General features: G+C 34.3%; 1 protein-coding gene across 1 annotated transcript; it reads left to right on the plus strand.

Annotated features, from left to right (window-relative positions):
* The first annotated feature begins 12,302 nt into the window (after positions 1-12,302).
* Positions 12,303-14,476, plus strand: LOC145036510 (DELLA protein GAI1-like). Its single transcript, XM_078984969.1, has one exon. The coding sequence runs from the start codon at positions 12,502-12,504 to the stop codon at positions 14,212-14,214; it is 1,713 nt and encodes a 570-aa protein (XP_078841095.1). The 5' UTR covers positions 12,303-12,501; the 3' UTR covers positions 14,215-14,476.
* Positions 14,477-17,682: the final 3,206 nt, after the last annotated feature.

A 17,682-nucleotide genomic window follows, 5' to 3' on the forward strand; every position in this document is an offset into this window, starting at 1 on the left:
CCAAGCCACCCTTTGCTACATATTGTTAGTCCTAAATTAATGTTCCGGTTAACCACACACGCTCCACTAATGACTTAACAAGGTGCAAAGTGCAATTTCATGGAATAGCACCATTTTCACATTTTTCCTAAAGTAACTAAGATTGGGAATTCATAAAAGTTTGGTTAATTTAACAATTTTCATTATAATTATTAATGAGAATTAGTGTCCTATCCTACTCTTTCGGTTAACAACCCTCCACCAGTCAAGGAAGCGGTGGGTGAGAGTGGACACCTATTAAATTACCATTTTATAGACAGTATCCTTATACCCCTTATAGATTGGCTTCGTGAATGAGGACTACTAATGGTAAGATTGACTTGTCTTACACACACACACACACACACACACACACACACACACACATATATATATATATATATATATATATATATATATAAGTATTAAACTTTAATATTATAATAGTATAAGGGTTCAATTTTAAACTTTTAAAACTCTAGGGTTTGGAATTAAAGTTTCATTAATGTAACTTTTTAAGTTCCAAAACTTGATGGTAAGTTTTGTAACTTGTTTAGACTTTTGAAATTCATAACTTATGAACTTTTATGTTCCATGAATGAGACCTTTCCAATTCCAAACTTATGTACAAGTTATGAAACCTTCCAAGACTCTTAGAATTCTATAACTTACATTAGTTAATGGTTTCATAAATAAAGATTTTTCATGTTCCATAACTTGAGGACAAGTTATGGAACTTAATCAAGAACACACATAGATCAAATTAACTAATCCAATTATGATAGGATGATTGTTTACCAACTTGACCTAATTTGTTAATGTTACATGATAACTTCAAATTTTACAAATAACTAGTATTTACCAAAAATCAAGTATTTATTTTAGAATTTGACAAACATCATGTTATTGGATGGGGATTAGCATTACCATATCATTAAAAACAAATTTTATGAACCAAAATAGTTCGTGGTAATGTTCCTAATCCAAAACGGCCAAAAACTCGAAGATTTTGCCCACTGACTGTCCAACTTGTCGAGTGCACTTATGAAATCAACGAGTACATCATCATAAGACACCTACTCGTAGAGTTCTTATATGGACTCATCGAGTAGGCCCTGACGGAATCTAGTTTTGCAGTTTTTTCAGCTTTGAAAATTAGATAGTTGCATCAATACAATAGAAAATGTCCTAGGCTCTGATACCACTATTAGCTTTTATGTACTCTAACATTCCTATGGTGCACATACAAAAATGCCTTGGATCTAATTTTTTCTTTAATTATACATGTAATAAACATTTTCCAAAGCATGAAGCCTAAACTAGTATGTAAGGTGATATTTGAATCATAAAACTAGTTAGAATATTACCTTATGCAATAGCTTGAAAAACTTGGCCTCAAGAAAGCTTAGCACCAATAGTGTGATGCCTCAAAGGGAATCACAAAACACCAAGAACAATTAGGTTGGATATGAGAGAGATTTAGGAGAGTAGAAATCAGATTCTGCATCTTGGAATGCAAAGTGTAACCGATTTCAAGCTTATATATATATATATATATATATATATATATATATATATATATATATATATATATATGTGTGTGTGTGTGTGTGTGTGTGTAGAATATAAAGGGTTATGTGTAACCCTAATCCATACACATTAGCCCATGATTGATCCATTTGATTTGGATAAATACTTCATGGATTAAACAATAAGCCCATCAAAAACCAAACCATGGATCATTAGTCCAACTCATATATATCAATTTAATTAGTCTCTTTTGATCACTAAATTAATTCTTGACTAATACTAATTAAATAATATGATTATTCAATAAACATATTATGCTTATAATATATCAATAAATCATAAATAACCTCTTACTCAAATATCCTTCCTGACATATTGGTTTGAAGAATTCAACCCAAATGAAACATGCTACTATCGGGTCAAGTACATACCAATTATAGTTATGGGCTTAGACACCTTTTCCAATAGGGGGAAGGTCAGGCATCGTGTTATGGAGAGTATTGATGTAGTACTCAATACCACCAAGTTAATTTAGTAGGTGTGTGAGCGGCTACAGACCACATTGAGTTGTAAGAAGAGTTATGTCGACCGAAGATGATCAAACCTTGAGTTCTAGGTTAGACTATGTCTTCTAAAGGTGTCACCTTGGAAAGGTGTCATCTAATTTTAGAAGCGGAGCAAGTTGGGCCCCTGATATATTTGTCCCTTCAGTATTATAGCATGGGTAGGCAAGGTTGCATAACGGTTGGATGTTCCAAACGAGCTCGACTAATCCACAACATGTTCCACGTCTCTTATTTGCAGAAGTGTCTAGCTAATGAATTTGTAGTGGTTCCATTGGATGATATTCAGGTTGATGAGTACATGAATTATGTAGAAAGACTGATCCTAATCCTTGATAAAAAGAAGGAGACCTAATGCAATAAGGTGGTGAGATTGGTTAAGGTGTAATGGAAGCACCATAAGGTTTTGGAGTGGACATGAGAGTCTGAGGGGGAGATGAGAGAGCATTACCCATATCTTTTTCCAACAACGGAATATGAGGATGAAGTATGATTCAAGTATGGGAGAGTTGTAACACCCGTATCCTTAGGTATGATTCTTACTATTTAGTTTTTCCATTTATACACTTTGGGTGCCCTACGTTGGGTGTAGGATGGCCTCCTACTTGGGGTGTAAGTAAAAGATTCCATGCGAGGGATTAGTGTTGTATGTTGGGTATAGAGATATCTACGTTGTCCATAGGAGCGTAGGATCTAAACCCTAATTGATGGGTTGTGAGGCCTATTTAAAGGCTCTAACTCCTTGAGGGTCTCCCCATGCTTAGCCTCCAACTCCATTTTTAGTCATCTCGAAACCCATTGAAGAAGCACTTGGTAGTCCCAAGCTTTGTAGATCCAGCCTTTGCACTTCATCAACATTCTACAGGAGGTATAAAGCTTGCGTATTGATGTTCCTTATGATAGATCTATTTATGTAACATCCATACAATCATGCCAAATTTAAACTTTTAAAAACATTTCAAAACCATTATGTAATTACAAACTTGTTTTCAAAATATATAATATCAGAGTTTTCCCAGAAACATAAACAAAACATGAGGAGATGTACGATCACGCCTTTTCCTTGCTACGATTCCCTGATGTACCTAAAACAATAAACTAAAAACTTTAATCCCAAAAGCTAAGTGAGTTCCCCCAAAATACTGATACACTGCACATAACACATATATAAATAACAGCATGTACTGGTCCACAACTTTACAGGCTGGATTTCCCGTGGGCCTATAGTGTGAGTCTGGATTGCCATCTGGGCACACAACTCACATCTGGATTGCCATCGAGCCCACAGTACCAGTCTCCCTCAGCTCGTATCTAGAATGCTCTCGGGTTTGTTAGTTACCACACAGAGCAGTATCACCTCAACCCATCCCACATAATATGTCGATAGATAATGCAACTAATGCACAAACAAATAATCACATAATACTACATGTAGTCCTACAGATCTACCTAACTGGCATAATAACTAACATTCAGCACTAATTCATACTCATCATACTACAAGCTGCTAGGATATTATATCCAGTGGGCCAGCCTTGGTGCCTTAGACCCGCTTAGTATAGTGAGGATAACTCACCTCGCAACTATCGACTCGAAAGATAAGATCAAACTCTCGGATCACCGTCACAAACTGCACAACCTATATTCACCATAGAACCATACTTGTAAATTTCTGATTTCCGAAAATGCCCCATAAGTCAATTAGTCAACCTTGGTCAAAGTCAAAGTCAACGGTCAAGGTCAATAAGTCCATGTTGACCCGACTCGTCGAGTGCAGTCACTGACTCGTCAAGTCCTTCCAGAACTCAAGTAGTCATGAAATCCCCCCACTGATTCGTCGAATTTTCCCTGCAACTCGTTGCGTCAATGTGTGTCCAAAATTCAGGAAAACCCTAGTTGACTCGCTGAGTCACCCCACTGACTAGCCGATCCATGCACGACAATCTTCACCAGACTCGCCGAGTTGACCATCCAACTCGCCGAGTCCCTCCAGTCTATTAGCCATTCAGATTCTTATTAAGCCATTTTATGGTTCCATATTGTAGATCCAATTTCCTGAGGCACGTTTATCACGTAAAGTTGCAAACTTTATGCACATGCAAGGCTATAAAGTCTTATAATGTCAAAGCCAAGCTCGAAATGGAGTTTTACACTTAAGGAGAGGTTCATACTTGCTAAAGGTTAAAGCTTTATGGACTTAAAGACCAAAGAGAGTTCAGATCTGAAGTTACAACTTAAGATATTAGCTCATACCCAAAAATAGTTTCATAATATGCTTGAAAAGCCCTAATCTTTAACCAAATGAGATCTAGAAGGAAATCAGGTCTAGGTAACGACTTGATACCTTCCAAAAGATTCTAATTGAGGTAGATATCAGATCCCCACACGTTCCTTGCTTCTAGCCACTTGCTCTCCAAGCTCTTCTCACTAAGATCCACCTTCCAAAGCTTAAAACACACAAGAATGAAGCACACACACGAATTAGAGTTTGATGGACTCTCAAGAGGCTATAAGCAGGATAAAGGAGGCTTATGATCCTTTAAATAGGAAGCAAAACCCCGAAAATTAGGGTTTCATCATCCAGCTCTTACTCGTCGAGTCCTATCTTGGACACGGCGAGTAGATCATTTAAACACGTGGCCCAATCGGCTTCTACTCGATGAGTCAAGGCATCCAAATTGTCGAGTAGACCTTGAAATTAAGAAAATTAAAGCCATAAAATTATCACCTGAGAGTCGGGGTGTTACAATTTAGCTCATGGGTTTTTATGCTTTTTGTTCCTTAACGGTGACCTGTATGGGTATGAGCTACTTTAGACCTTATGAGTGTCATTTCTAGATATCTATGAGCTTGTAGATTCATAAAAATGGGAGCTTGATCACTCCCATCCACCCATGCATAATATCTTTAGCATTTGAAGGTTTCATGGAATTAGAGTTTAGTCTTCTTCCCTTTTTATCCATGCAAAGGTCTAAAGTCAGAGAGTTTACCCCTTAGGACGTTCTTTAGGTCCAAATTTGATGTTTAGAATAAGTTGGCAAAACAACATACTACACTAGGCGTAATTTTGGTTTAGCTTAGCGTAGCCTAAAGTGTCCCCATTTTTCCATCAGAGGCTCTACGATGGGCGTAGAGCATGGTGTACATTGGGCGTAGCACCAGAAGGGTGGTTTTTGGGCAAAATGGAATATTGGTCAAGTGGGGTAGGTTCTAGTCTTGGAAAGGTAAAACAGACTTTTACCCTAGAAATAGTAACTATGAATTAAGACCTTTATGTATGGATTATTACCTTAATTTCTTATTAGGGTCTTATTGTATATATGAGTAGTATGAGGAGACAACTCAAGTGTAATATTTGTGTGTGTTTAGATTGAAGTGATTCTTCTCACTTTACTGTGTAGGATGCTAGATGTCTTTGTGACTCTATCAATTGCATGTTAAGTTGAGCCCAATTACTTGTATGTTGGGTTGGTCCCATTTGTATGCATATTGGGATGTGCCCATTTGTATATTGGTTTGGGCCCATTTATATATTGTGTTGGGCCCATTTGTATATTGGTGTAACACCTATTGTTCCTGTATTTTCCATTTAACCCCTTGGTGTGAAATTTATTGCAAAATTGATCCCAAAGCCGCATTATGGGGGACACATTATTTTTCTCGTACATTGGGTGTACTCTTAGGTATGCAGGGCATACATAGCATAAGTGTAAGCCCTAATTTTTAGGGTTTGAGCACTATTTAAATATGTTTAACTTCTAATGCCTCCACGTAAACCACCGTCGGAACGACACAATTTACCACTACGTCGATTCAATCCTTCTTACCGTCGTTTCTCCTTCAAATCCTCTCGTTCTATATAAACCTTTTTTTCTTGTGCCAATGTTTCCAAGCACACAACCACACTTAACAGCTTAAACAACAACCATCAAATTGGATGGGTACACCCGTCAGGAGATGCTCTGGATTCAGGTTTATTATTTTTACTTTTTTTTTATTAAATTTTAGGAATATTTCTTTAAACGCTTCCAATGTTAAGCAAAACCCGCAAAATTTTCCCTAATTCGAGGAATTCAATAAATTTACAAATTACTCTACGCTTTTACAAGGGAGTATTTATTTCTATCTTGATGTATATTCATAATTTGATTCGTTTTTTGTACAAGTTTTTTCGGTTTCGATCATTTTTTCATGTAATCTTCAATTGGAATTTAGGATGTTTAACCGGGGGATATTCTGAATCACCAATAGATCGATTCCCATTTGCGCCAAATCATTTAAAAGGAACAAGTGCCATATTCATATAGTAAGAAACATCCATATATTGATATGTTTTTTTTTATCAAAAGAGCAATTTATCCCTGCTTGATTTGATTGTGTAATCAATGATTTTACTACTGCATATTTTGGAATCTATTGGTGGGTTTCATAAACCGATTATGTCCATTTACTTATTCAACTGGTTGCATGATCTTGATGAACAAATAGAAGATAATTTTTTCCGCTTTCTAGATGAGGAAACTGGTAACAAATAAACTACCATGCACTTTACTATGCATTTTTTTGTTACTATTTTATCAAATACCTCCTTTTAGGCCTTAAAGGGAAATAGATCTATACACATTTGTGTATATGCTTTTGTTTTCTAACAATAAAATATGATCTTCTTACATCATCAAACCTTGTTTTGCTTGTATCATGTGTTGTATATCTTGATTTTCATGTCCACGTTTATTTTTAATCTTTTATGAAGAAAATGCACTAATTATTAGAAGAAGGCCTAACTTTATTGCCTACTTTTACTAGAATACTAATTTTTCCTAAATATAGGTTTACTATCTTCATATATGCTTATTTGCAAAGTTACTTATCTGTATTTGGTTATTAGGTAAATGTATGTGCTTCCTTTTTTTATTTATTGTATATATAACCCATCATTCTGTTAGCTTTTAAATCCAAAATTACTTCCTTTTTCTTCTGTCGTATTACCCACATCTCTGTTAGCTTTTAAAGCCTTATGAAGTTAGATTGTTCATGTTTCTTAATTAAAGTTTCTTGTTATTGTAGGATTGATATTATGGTGAAAACCACAACTTGGTAGTCTCTCTCTCTCTCTCTCTCTCTCTCTCTCTCTCTCTCTCTCTCTCTCTCTTCGTATATATATTTATTATTCATTTTGTCCCAAACTTAATGTTTTTCCTTTTCGGTTTGTCCAAAAATATTAGTCCACTTCTATAAATACAAAATCCCTTAAGAATTTAATGAGTACATTAAATGCAAGAAAGGTTAGAGTACTCATTTTATAGATAAAGTAAGTGGTAGTTATTGCTTTTCATAATCTGTGTGAATCTTGTGGACAATAATTTTGGGACAGAGGGAGTATTTAAACGACTATATGTGGGCTATATATTGATTGGCACATTTTGAAACTTATAGAGTATGTTATGGTTAATCTCCATTTGGATTTTACTTGAGAATTTTTGGTTCTTAAAAACTTTACAACCCTTTAATTTCACATTAGTCTTTACAATAATTTTATTATGAAATTCTTGTGTTTGAATTATCTTGTAGCTTCTGTTGATGTATTGTATGGAGTTTTTGAATCATATGTAAGAATCCTACTATGATTTGAAATACTTGAGTTACTAAGAAACCCATGGAAGCATCCAATGACATTTTGTAGTTTTGTAATCTAGAATTAAGACACAATTTCTATGCATGATGAAAAAAAAATGAAAGGGTAAAATTTTCTTTTCTTGACTTGTTTTGTTTTCATGTCATCTTCGTAGTTTATCGGGAACCCAAATGAAGAGGTGAACTAGGTGCCTAAATTAGTTTTATGATAAATTTGAGCTTCAATATGTTTGAATTTTCATTTCTTACTGTATTTGACAATGGAAGATGAGCTTTAACTATGTTTGGCGTGCGTTGGATTCTTACTCCATACATTTAGGGTCAATTTTAAGTAAGATAGAATGGGAAATCTATGCCTGGATTATGATCTTGAATCCAAGGCTTCAAGTGATGAACATTTCTACTCATCGTGATAGAATTAGCTTACAATCGAATGAAACAGAATCCACGAATGTTGGTGATTTGGAAAGTACATTTCCATTACGGGTAAAGAAATTAAATAACAATGTTATTATAGGCAGTTAATTCTCATAAGATTTCCATGTTAAAGAATCTTAACATTAAAGTTTTCAACATTTTTTAATTTCATAATTTTTTTTATGATTTTTGGATTGCAGAACTATCACTTTTTTTGTTCCTTGAAAGCAATTTCCATTTCGGTATTCCCTTACACGATAGTACTTTTGGTCATGTCCATAAATTCCCTGGTTCCATCATATAAAATAAAAATTATGTAATTGCATAGTTACATGGGACATGACTAGACAACATTCTTCAGGGCTATTTTCCATGTTAGGAATCAATGAGAAGGGCATTCAAGTCTTTTTGTGCAACTTCCTAATGTATTCTATTATGGTTCAATTGCTTTAACATAGACTCTGTGGAGACCAAGCGTTTTACTTGTTGATCAGTTTCATTCCATGCATGATCTCAATAATGTAGTATTTACTTCTTTCAGTCCAGGGTATAGTACTCTTTTTTTTATGACTGGTGTCTTTTATGGATTCATAAGAGGCCAAATGATGGATTTTTGTACAAAATAACATGTGCTTTTACCCGGTTATTAATATTATGTTGCTTTCTAAAAGTTTTTCAATAGATTTACAAAGTTGTATTTACCAACTATAAAAATAATCTAAGCATATGATGATATGATTCATTAAAGTACAAACCGTGTTATTATCCTCCCCCCCCCCCCCCCACCCCACCACCACCACCACTGAGTAGATGCCAACTGTTTGTAAAAAAGACAGTATATGTAGTTTGGTATTAATGTTTCAATTTATTTTATGGATGTTGGGAAAATAACTTTATAGTACTTATTATAATCACCCAATCTGGTAATTGTTTCTCTTTTGCAATTCATTTACATAACAAACACACACACACACACACATACACACACACACACACAACCACAAGCATCTGAAAATGATGGTTTTATTTTCAAAGAGATTGCTTTTAAAAGACAAGATGAGCTTTTAGAGATATTTGTTGTTGCACATGCACATGTGGAGATTGATACAAAGCTACTGGGGTTAAAATTTTAGCTCTGATTGATTCTGGGACTATGGAACTTTTAAGTTTTAAGTTGTTAGTTGACATGTATAATCAAATCATAAAAGCAAAATAAGAAGCTCTCAGTAGAAAATAATAAAGTACAAATTCCATAGGTAAGTCCATATTTACAAAGTTTTCCCTTTTTCTTAATTATTGGCATAGTCCTGTTTCCTTCTTGTGATTTATAGTTGCTTAGTAAGAAGCGTCGTGTTAATTGGACTTTATGCAATTGATAACATTTTTAGTTTTTTAAGGAAAATATTCTTTCCCAGAGACAACTAAATCTTGTTATACTCAAACCACACTGATATATATATATATATATATATATATATATATATATATATATATATATATATATATATATATATATATAAAGGAAGTTGTAATTTCTAGCATAATTATGCTCTCAAACAATCATTTAAGAAAAAAGTTGGCATTACACAGCTTATAAAGCACCTTAGAGTATATACATGTTTTTAGCTCTCATATACTTTAAGGTGTTTTCTAAGTTCTTTATTGCCAAACTTTTCTCAGCTAATTTTTACACAACACATTTGTGTTATGCAATGAAAAGAAAGGTTGCCATTTGCTTTTTTTTTTTTTTAACAAAATGCATAAGTTTGCAATAAATAGACTTGGTATTATAGCTTGTATAATTCTAAATCAACCAAAACATATTTTCTTATTTTCTTTTCACATGCTTCCTGACAGGAGGCGTATTTTCCAATTTATTAGCAGGTTTCCATCACTAAGACCTTATTTAAAACAATTAACAAGACATCAAGATTGCTTGAAATCGTATTCTCCGAATAGGAAATTTCTATAGCCCTTAAGAAAATGGTGAGTAAATCTTCATAGTATTTCACATAATATCACAACTTTCTAGAAAATGTTTTCAAAGTCTCAAATCCTTTTAATTCATGCTTAAGTTATTAGGTCATTTCAAACCAAGAAGTAGTGGACATAGCAATAAACATCAGTGGACAATCAAGGAACAATTGGCTAAAACCTGTGATTTAGAAATCCGAGATGTATTTCATGATTAATTCCAATAGACCTTTGATAGGTTGTCCATAAGGCAAAAAATCATATCAGGAAATAACAATGGACTTTCATATATTTGTTCATTATCATAATGTACTTTCATTTCTTATTCTTATTCATGCTTTATATATTGAAAATGCTCCCATTTATAGCATTCTACTTTTATGTTTTTGGTTATTAGAACAATATACTTCAAACAATTGTATAAAAATAATCAAATTACCATCCGTGGGTCGTGCTTAGCACGAGCCTATATATTTTCTAGTATATATATATATAAGACTTGGTCTTTGCCTGAATTCGTCCTCTTTTTGTACTCTTCTAACCATCCTTCAAGTACAACATCCATACTTTTCACAATCTTTTTTTCATCCTTAATCCATCTTCATTTGGCTATGTGAAGAACAATTATCGATATCACCCTCACAGTCATGGTTAAAATTAAGTTCCTAAATCATTGTGTTGTATCAACCTTTACCATTTTTAGAAAACCCTTTATTTATTGTCCAATTTCTATGCACACTTGTTATGGATTCACTCCAGATTCCACAGTAAGAGGCATATCTTCAATAGATTTAGGTAATTTACTTGTGTTTCTAATGTCCTACATAAGCATTTTTCAAAGAGAAATTAAATAGTCTTTTACTTTTTATTTCTAATATCCTCCTACCTATTTAAGATGGTGATAAGTATCATTAAATTTAATTTAAATTTGATTTGAAATTTGATTCCATAACAAAACCTATCTAATCACTTATGATATTAACATCTTCATTTGGTTTATTACAAAACTAGGTGTGAAACCCATGTATTACATGAGTTTATTTATAAAAAAAAAAAAAAAAAAAAAAAAAAAAAAAAAAAAAAAAAAAAAATACAAAATTTTAACAATTTGAAAAGTGTGAATTTATTAAAAAAATGAAAAAAAGTTTGAATTATTAAAATTAATAAAACTTTAATGTATTGAATACATTACATATATAAACATTTTCTAACAAATATCTTACATATATATTATATTACATATTAAATGTCAAATTTTAATTTAATAAAATGAAAAATACCATAAAATGACAAGTAGAAAATAAAAAATTCAAAAATACTAAAAAATATCATGTGTCCAAATGAAAAAGAATAGTACATGTGACAAAAAAAATTATTTATTAGAAATAACACTTGAAATTTATTGCCCAAATTCCCAAAATCCTTTCATTTGGATTTATGACCACTCAATCAAACAACACACTTCAACTTTTCTAATCTTTAACAAGTTTTCGATATACCCACGTGAACCATGAACATTTTTTTACATTATAAACAAATGATATTTCATTAAGTCCATTGATTACAACATATATACATGCACATATATAGACACTACTCCAAGCAACCACAACCCTTCATAACCATCACATCCCTTCATATTGGCGGTTAATAACTAACTTAACTAACACCCAATAACTACCCATCTATTCTAGAAATAACTACCAAATAAGTAACTTATAAACTAACTACCATCACAATTAGCAAATCGAATCTAAACTACATTAACCTTCAACAATACACAATACTTGAAACTATCCCTTTACTAAGGTACAACAAGAAAGTGTATGAATCAAGATTAATGTTATCGATCTCAAATTATGATAATTAGTTGATAGAAATTTGCCAAGGAAAATCATTTTTCTTTGAGATAACCGAAACAATGTTAGACTTTTTAGAATATATATGTTTTTTGTACCTATGTTGTTGAGCAACATGCTAAATATTGTTTTCTAACAATTTAATGCAATAATATATTACATATATCAATTTCAGTATTACAAAATTTAATAACAACATTGTCAAAATAAAACAATAAAGAGAGTAAATCCATTGTATTACATCATTGATGTAGCCATATTGATTTATTTATTATCAACCATCATAAATAATATTTAAATAAGATGGAACTAAAGGATGGTGATTTTGTCCGTTGTTCATAGGTGGTCACGCCCACCCCTAAGAAAGTACCTCTTATCTGCTATTCGTTTATGCTCCGATTCTTCATCCATTAACAAATTCGTAACTCATAACCCACTTTCGATTCCCTATTTAGGAATCATATCCACATAGAGCGCGAGAGAGAATCAGAAGGAGAAAAGAAAAAATGAAAAGGGGTCAGCCACAACAAGATTACAACTTCAATGACGGCGGCGGCAGCTCCTCCGCGGCACCCGGTGGGGCTTCGGATTGGAGGTCTGATGTCGCCGGGAAATCAAATATGTGGGATGAAACTGGAAAACAAGATGGTGGCGATGATGAGTTGTTTGCGATGCTCGGGTACAATCTTAAATCGTCCGACATGGCTGAAGTCGCCGATAAAATTCAGCATCTTGAAGAAGCTTTGGTGAATGACGTCGAATTATCTCAACTTGCCTCTGATTCTGTTCATTACAATCCTTCCAATCTATCGACATGGCTTGAGACTATGATGGTCGAGTTGAACCCTACAAGTCAACAACTTGTGGCCGATGATTCCGCTATGAACACCGCCACCGCCGTCGCCATTGCCGACGTTCCAGCGAACGATAACGCAACCGCGGCGGTGCAACCAACTTCTGTCTTCATGGGAAATCTTGTATCGGTCCCGGATGTCGTCGCGATTCATTCTCCGGTTAAAAGAATGAAACCCTCAAGGGTGTCGGTGGCGTCGACTTCAAACAATCCAAACGCGGTGGTGCTCGTGGATTCACAGGATAACGGGATTCGTCTTGTACACACTTTACTTGCGTGTGCAAGAGCTGTACATGAACAGCAGATCCAACTGGCCGAAAACCTAGTGAAACATGCCGGAATGTTAGCTGTGTCTCAGCCGGGACCGATGAAGAAAGTAGCCGGTTATTTCTCCGAAGCACTTGCCCGACGAATCTACCAAGTTCGGCCTCAGACCCCACTAGATTCGCCGGCGTATAATGATCGTCTTCAGACCCACTTTTACGAGGCCGGCCCGTATATGAAATTCGCCCACTTCACTGCAAATCAAGCGATACTCGAAGCTTTTTCCGGCAAAGATAGGGTTCATGTGATTGATTTTAGTATGAAACAAGGTACGCAATGGCCGGCGTTGATGCAGGCCTTGGCTGTTAGACCTGGTGGTTCTCCTTCGTTCCGATTAACCGGAATTGGCATGGCTCCGGTGGATAGTATAGATAATATGCAGGAATCCGGTTGGAAGTTGGGTCAGTTGGCTGATGCAATTAATGTCAAGTTCGAGTATAAACCTTTGATTGTCCAGAGTTTGGCCAATATTGAACCGGGTATGCTTGATCTGAGAGCCGATGAGGTGATCGCCGTTAATTCAATTTTTGACTTCCATAAGTCGCTAGCTAAACCGGGAGCTTTCGAGAGACTGTTATCAACGGTGAAGGCTATGAAGCCGGAGATTATAACAGTGGTGGAGCAAGAAGCCAACCATAACGGGGTTGATTTTATGGAAAGGTTCAACGAGTCGTTGAATTACTATTCCACCCTTTTCGACTCACTGGAGAGCAGCTGTATTAGTAGTGGTTCTCCGGTGACGTATAATAAAGATAAGGTCATGACGGAGATGTACCTAGGGAAACAGATCTGTAACGTGGTTGCATGTGAAGGTGAAGACCGAGTTGAGCGACACGAGACGCTAATTCAGTGGAAGACTCGGTTTGAGTCTGCCGGATTTCAGGCGGTTCATTTTGGTTCCAACGCCTTCCGGCAGGCTAGTATGTTACTGGCAATCTTCGCCGGTGCTATTGGGTATAAGGTACAAGAAAACAATGGTTGCTTGATGTTGGGTTGGCATACTCGACCTCTGATCACCACCTCCGCTTGGAAACTCAGGTGAACTCGGATGAGTCAACACAGTTGCACTAAACATGGTAAATTGGTGTCAACTGGGTTTCAACTTTCAACTGCTGAGCTGGAAGTACTAAATGAGGTCCACTTTCGTAGAGCAACCTTTTTTTTTTTTTGGTATTTGTTTCTTTCATGTTTTTTTTTTTTTTAATATTTTTCTTCTAAATATATACAAAACAAACAGTTTTAGTTTTGTTATAAAATAATTAGCATAGACTAAATATCATACGGAACTACTGAACTATTAGAAATCGGTTTGCATCATCTAACTTGTTATATTTTCGTGTTTGATACGTAATTTAAAAGATACAGAATTTATGATGAAATTGATTTAGTTGGAAACTTATTCATCCTGTTAGAAAATATCTATATAAATTACTATAAACAGAATTTTATATAATGAAGTCTCTATATCATGAAATGAAATGAAGTTTCTTTTTTTTTTATCACATATTCTCAAAAGTGAAAATCAATAGTGGAAAAGTAAGAGATAATGTTATTGCATTCTTAAAAGGTCAAACATTGACCTTGTTATAGGTTAGAACAAATTAGTTAAAAATGAATTCTACCTAAGAGATAATGTTATGCAAAAATGAACATTCTTTGTTGTCCCTAATAGACAACTTTCCTTTTTGATTTACAAATATTTTCCATACATTGAACCAAAGAGATATTGTTATGCAAAAATGAACATTCTTTGTTGTCCCAACCATGATGAAATATTAAAATTAAAATAAAATTAATAATAAAAAAAAGACAATGATATGCATGAAAACAATGATATTTTACATCCATGTGATGTTTCCACCAGGACACTATACAAACGTCCTTCAGTTTAGCATATATATATCCCAGATTTAGCAACAAAAACCTTACCTTTAAAATCTGATATCTATAGTCATCTATAGAATAGATACAAGTGGATGTTTTGTAACAAGTAGTCAACATTTAAGAATGTTGGACAGATTAATTGAAGAATAATCACGAAACAACAACAAAACTCAAACATAAGTAGTCACATAAATCCCCAATGTAATCATGAAAGGAGTCGAGAATCTAGGGAACGTAATAAAGACAAACCCAAATATGATGGGAGATCATTAAGAAACTAACTAAAGAGGCTTACAAAACTTAACTCTAACGGTGAATACACATACAAGGCATGAACTCACCAAAAAGGTAGGAAGCCTATAAAGAACCAACAACTAAGATCATAATTTTAAGAAACACGTCATTGACAAGGGAGCTCGTGGATCATCCAATGAAATCATAATAATTTTCCAATCTACCTCCCAATTAGTGATCATGGATAAACAACCTAAATGCTTGACTTTCTTAAGTTAGATGCAATAAAGTGAAAGAAGCACAATAATATCCGTTGTATATCATATTAAGAAACTATCATCATATTTAAAGCAAGGAACAGTGACAAAATAGAAACTCTATCAACAATCGTCATTTTGAAGCTATAAAAACTTACAAACCGGGGAACCTCGATTTAAATTCACCTTCAAACATATACATATTCCTTGAAACATCTTAAGTACAACAAAAAAATAGTTTGATAATCTTCTTAAATGATAAGGTTTACTTAGGTTAGTTTGAAACTTGGAGTCTTGGACCATTAACAAAAAGCTTTCACAATGCATAACATGACACTGAATCAATCACATTCAGAACCAAAAACAATAAATAGAAAAATATGCTAAACCATCAATCATGTTTGCTTACTCAAGGAAGGGCAAGAAAGGAAATAAACCATTACTCACTTATTCAAGAAAGGGAAAGAAATCAAAGTAAATGTGAATAAGCAATTCGTGAGAAGTAGGGGCAATTAAGTAATTTACTTTTTTCAGTTATGTTTTTTATATAGTTAGGAGCTGTTATGAGGGGGTCATTCACTTAAGTTGTAGTTTATTTTCTTTGGGAGACCCCCTGACATCTCGAACTGCCAGAATTTCTATCTTTTTATGCAATCTTTTGATTGTTGGAATCCTAAGTCGATGATGACTTGGAGACCAAGCAATCTAATTTATGGAAAGTTTAGTTTATGGCAAATTGGTCATAAGTTTCCTAGTCTAATACAAGTTTGTTAGGCTATATATATGTGTCCATAATCGAGTTTATGATTATGAGAACAGATTGTAAAAACATTGGTTTTGAGTGATTTTCCAATTAATCAAAGAGTTATTTTGGTTATTTGTTTTGCATTCTTGTTTTCAAAACTTTAATTGGTATCAGAGCAAGGTGAAGACGGTGCCGGTTTGAGAGTCGGTTTCAAGAATACCGTAGCCTTTCGCTATGGGGCAGACGCAGCGGGAACCGGGTTCGTTTTAAGGGGGTGTGGATTGTTTTTGATTACGAGTTGAAGCATCTCAACAGCAGCCTCGATTTTTCTTGACCGGGCTGGTTCTAAGGTAGAGAGAGACCAACCGGATGCACAAAATAAACGGACGAGAAGATGTCAAAGCGGGTGATTTTGATTCGGTTCGTTTTGCGAGTGACGGAAGACGGTAAATGTGGTCGTGACCTAGTTTTGTTGTTAGGTGGAAAGTTGCTCTCAGAACAAGCTTGATAAAGACGTTGGGGTGGTGAAAAAAGATAATAGGATGTTGATCGGGTTGAAGAATTCTCTAGAAGGACTTAGAGATTCGGGGGTGATTGTTGGAATCCTAAGTCGATGATGACTTGGAGACCAAGCAATCTAATTTATGGAAAGTTTAGTTTATGGCAAGTTGGTCATAAGTTTCCTAGTCTAATACAAGTTGGTATGTTAGGCTATATATATGTGTCCATAATCGAGTTTATGATTATGAGAACAGATTGTAAAAACATTGGTTTTGAGTGATTTTCCAATTAATCAAAGAGTTATTTTGGTTATTTGTTTTGCATTCTTGTTTTCAAAACTTTATTGATTATCAGTAATATGAAGTTAATTTGTTGAATCTCATAGTTTTCTGTATTCAAGGTTGCAGAACTCGTTACTCGGTACATGTTCGGCTGACTACCGAGTAGCAAGTACCCGGGAGTACTCGTATTCGCTAATTCATGTAGAAATATTTTTAGGGAAATTATATATGTCAAAATCATAAGTTGATTGAAATATATAACAAAATTAGATACATGTGAATACACAAAAGCTAAAAAACACATAATGATCTTACTTCGTGAATAATTACTGAAAATTAAAGTTATATATGTACTAATAATCTTATGTATGTGTTAAATAAGAAATCATTAAGTATATTATACATCTTAATCACCGAGTTAATCGTGTTTTACAACACTAATCAGTTCGGTAAAGTGGTTGATCTGGGAGTACTCGGGATTCTGTAACTTGCATCGGTAAGAGGCCAAGTAGCGAGTACTCAGAGGAGTAATCAGCCAAATCGGCGAGTTTTACAATACTATCTATATTACATCTTGATATTTTGTTTGATTAATTACAACAAGTAAC

Source organism: Lactuca saligna, chromosome 3, assembly GCF_052625555.1.
Source record: "Lactuca saligna cultivar CGN05327 chromosome 3, ASM5262555v1, whole genome shotgun sequence".
NCBI classification, from domain to species: Eukaryota; Viridiplantae; Streptophyta; class Magnoliopsida; order Asterales; family Asteraceae; genus Lactuca; species Lactuca saligna.

Bases quoted from the DNA above. Each gene is read 5' to 3' on its own strand.
- LOC145036510 (XM_078984969.1), top strand. From the start codon at position 12,502: ATGAAAAGGGGTCAGCCACAACAAGATTACAACTTCAATGACGGCGGC.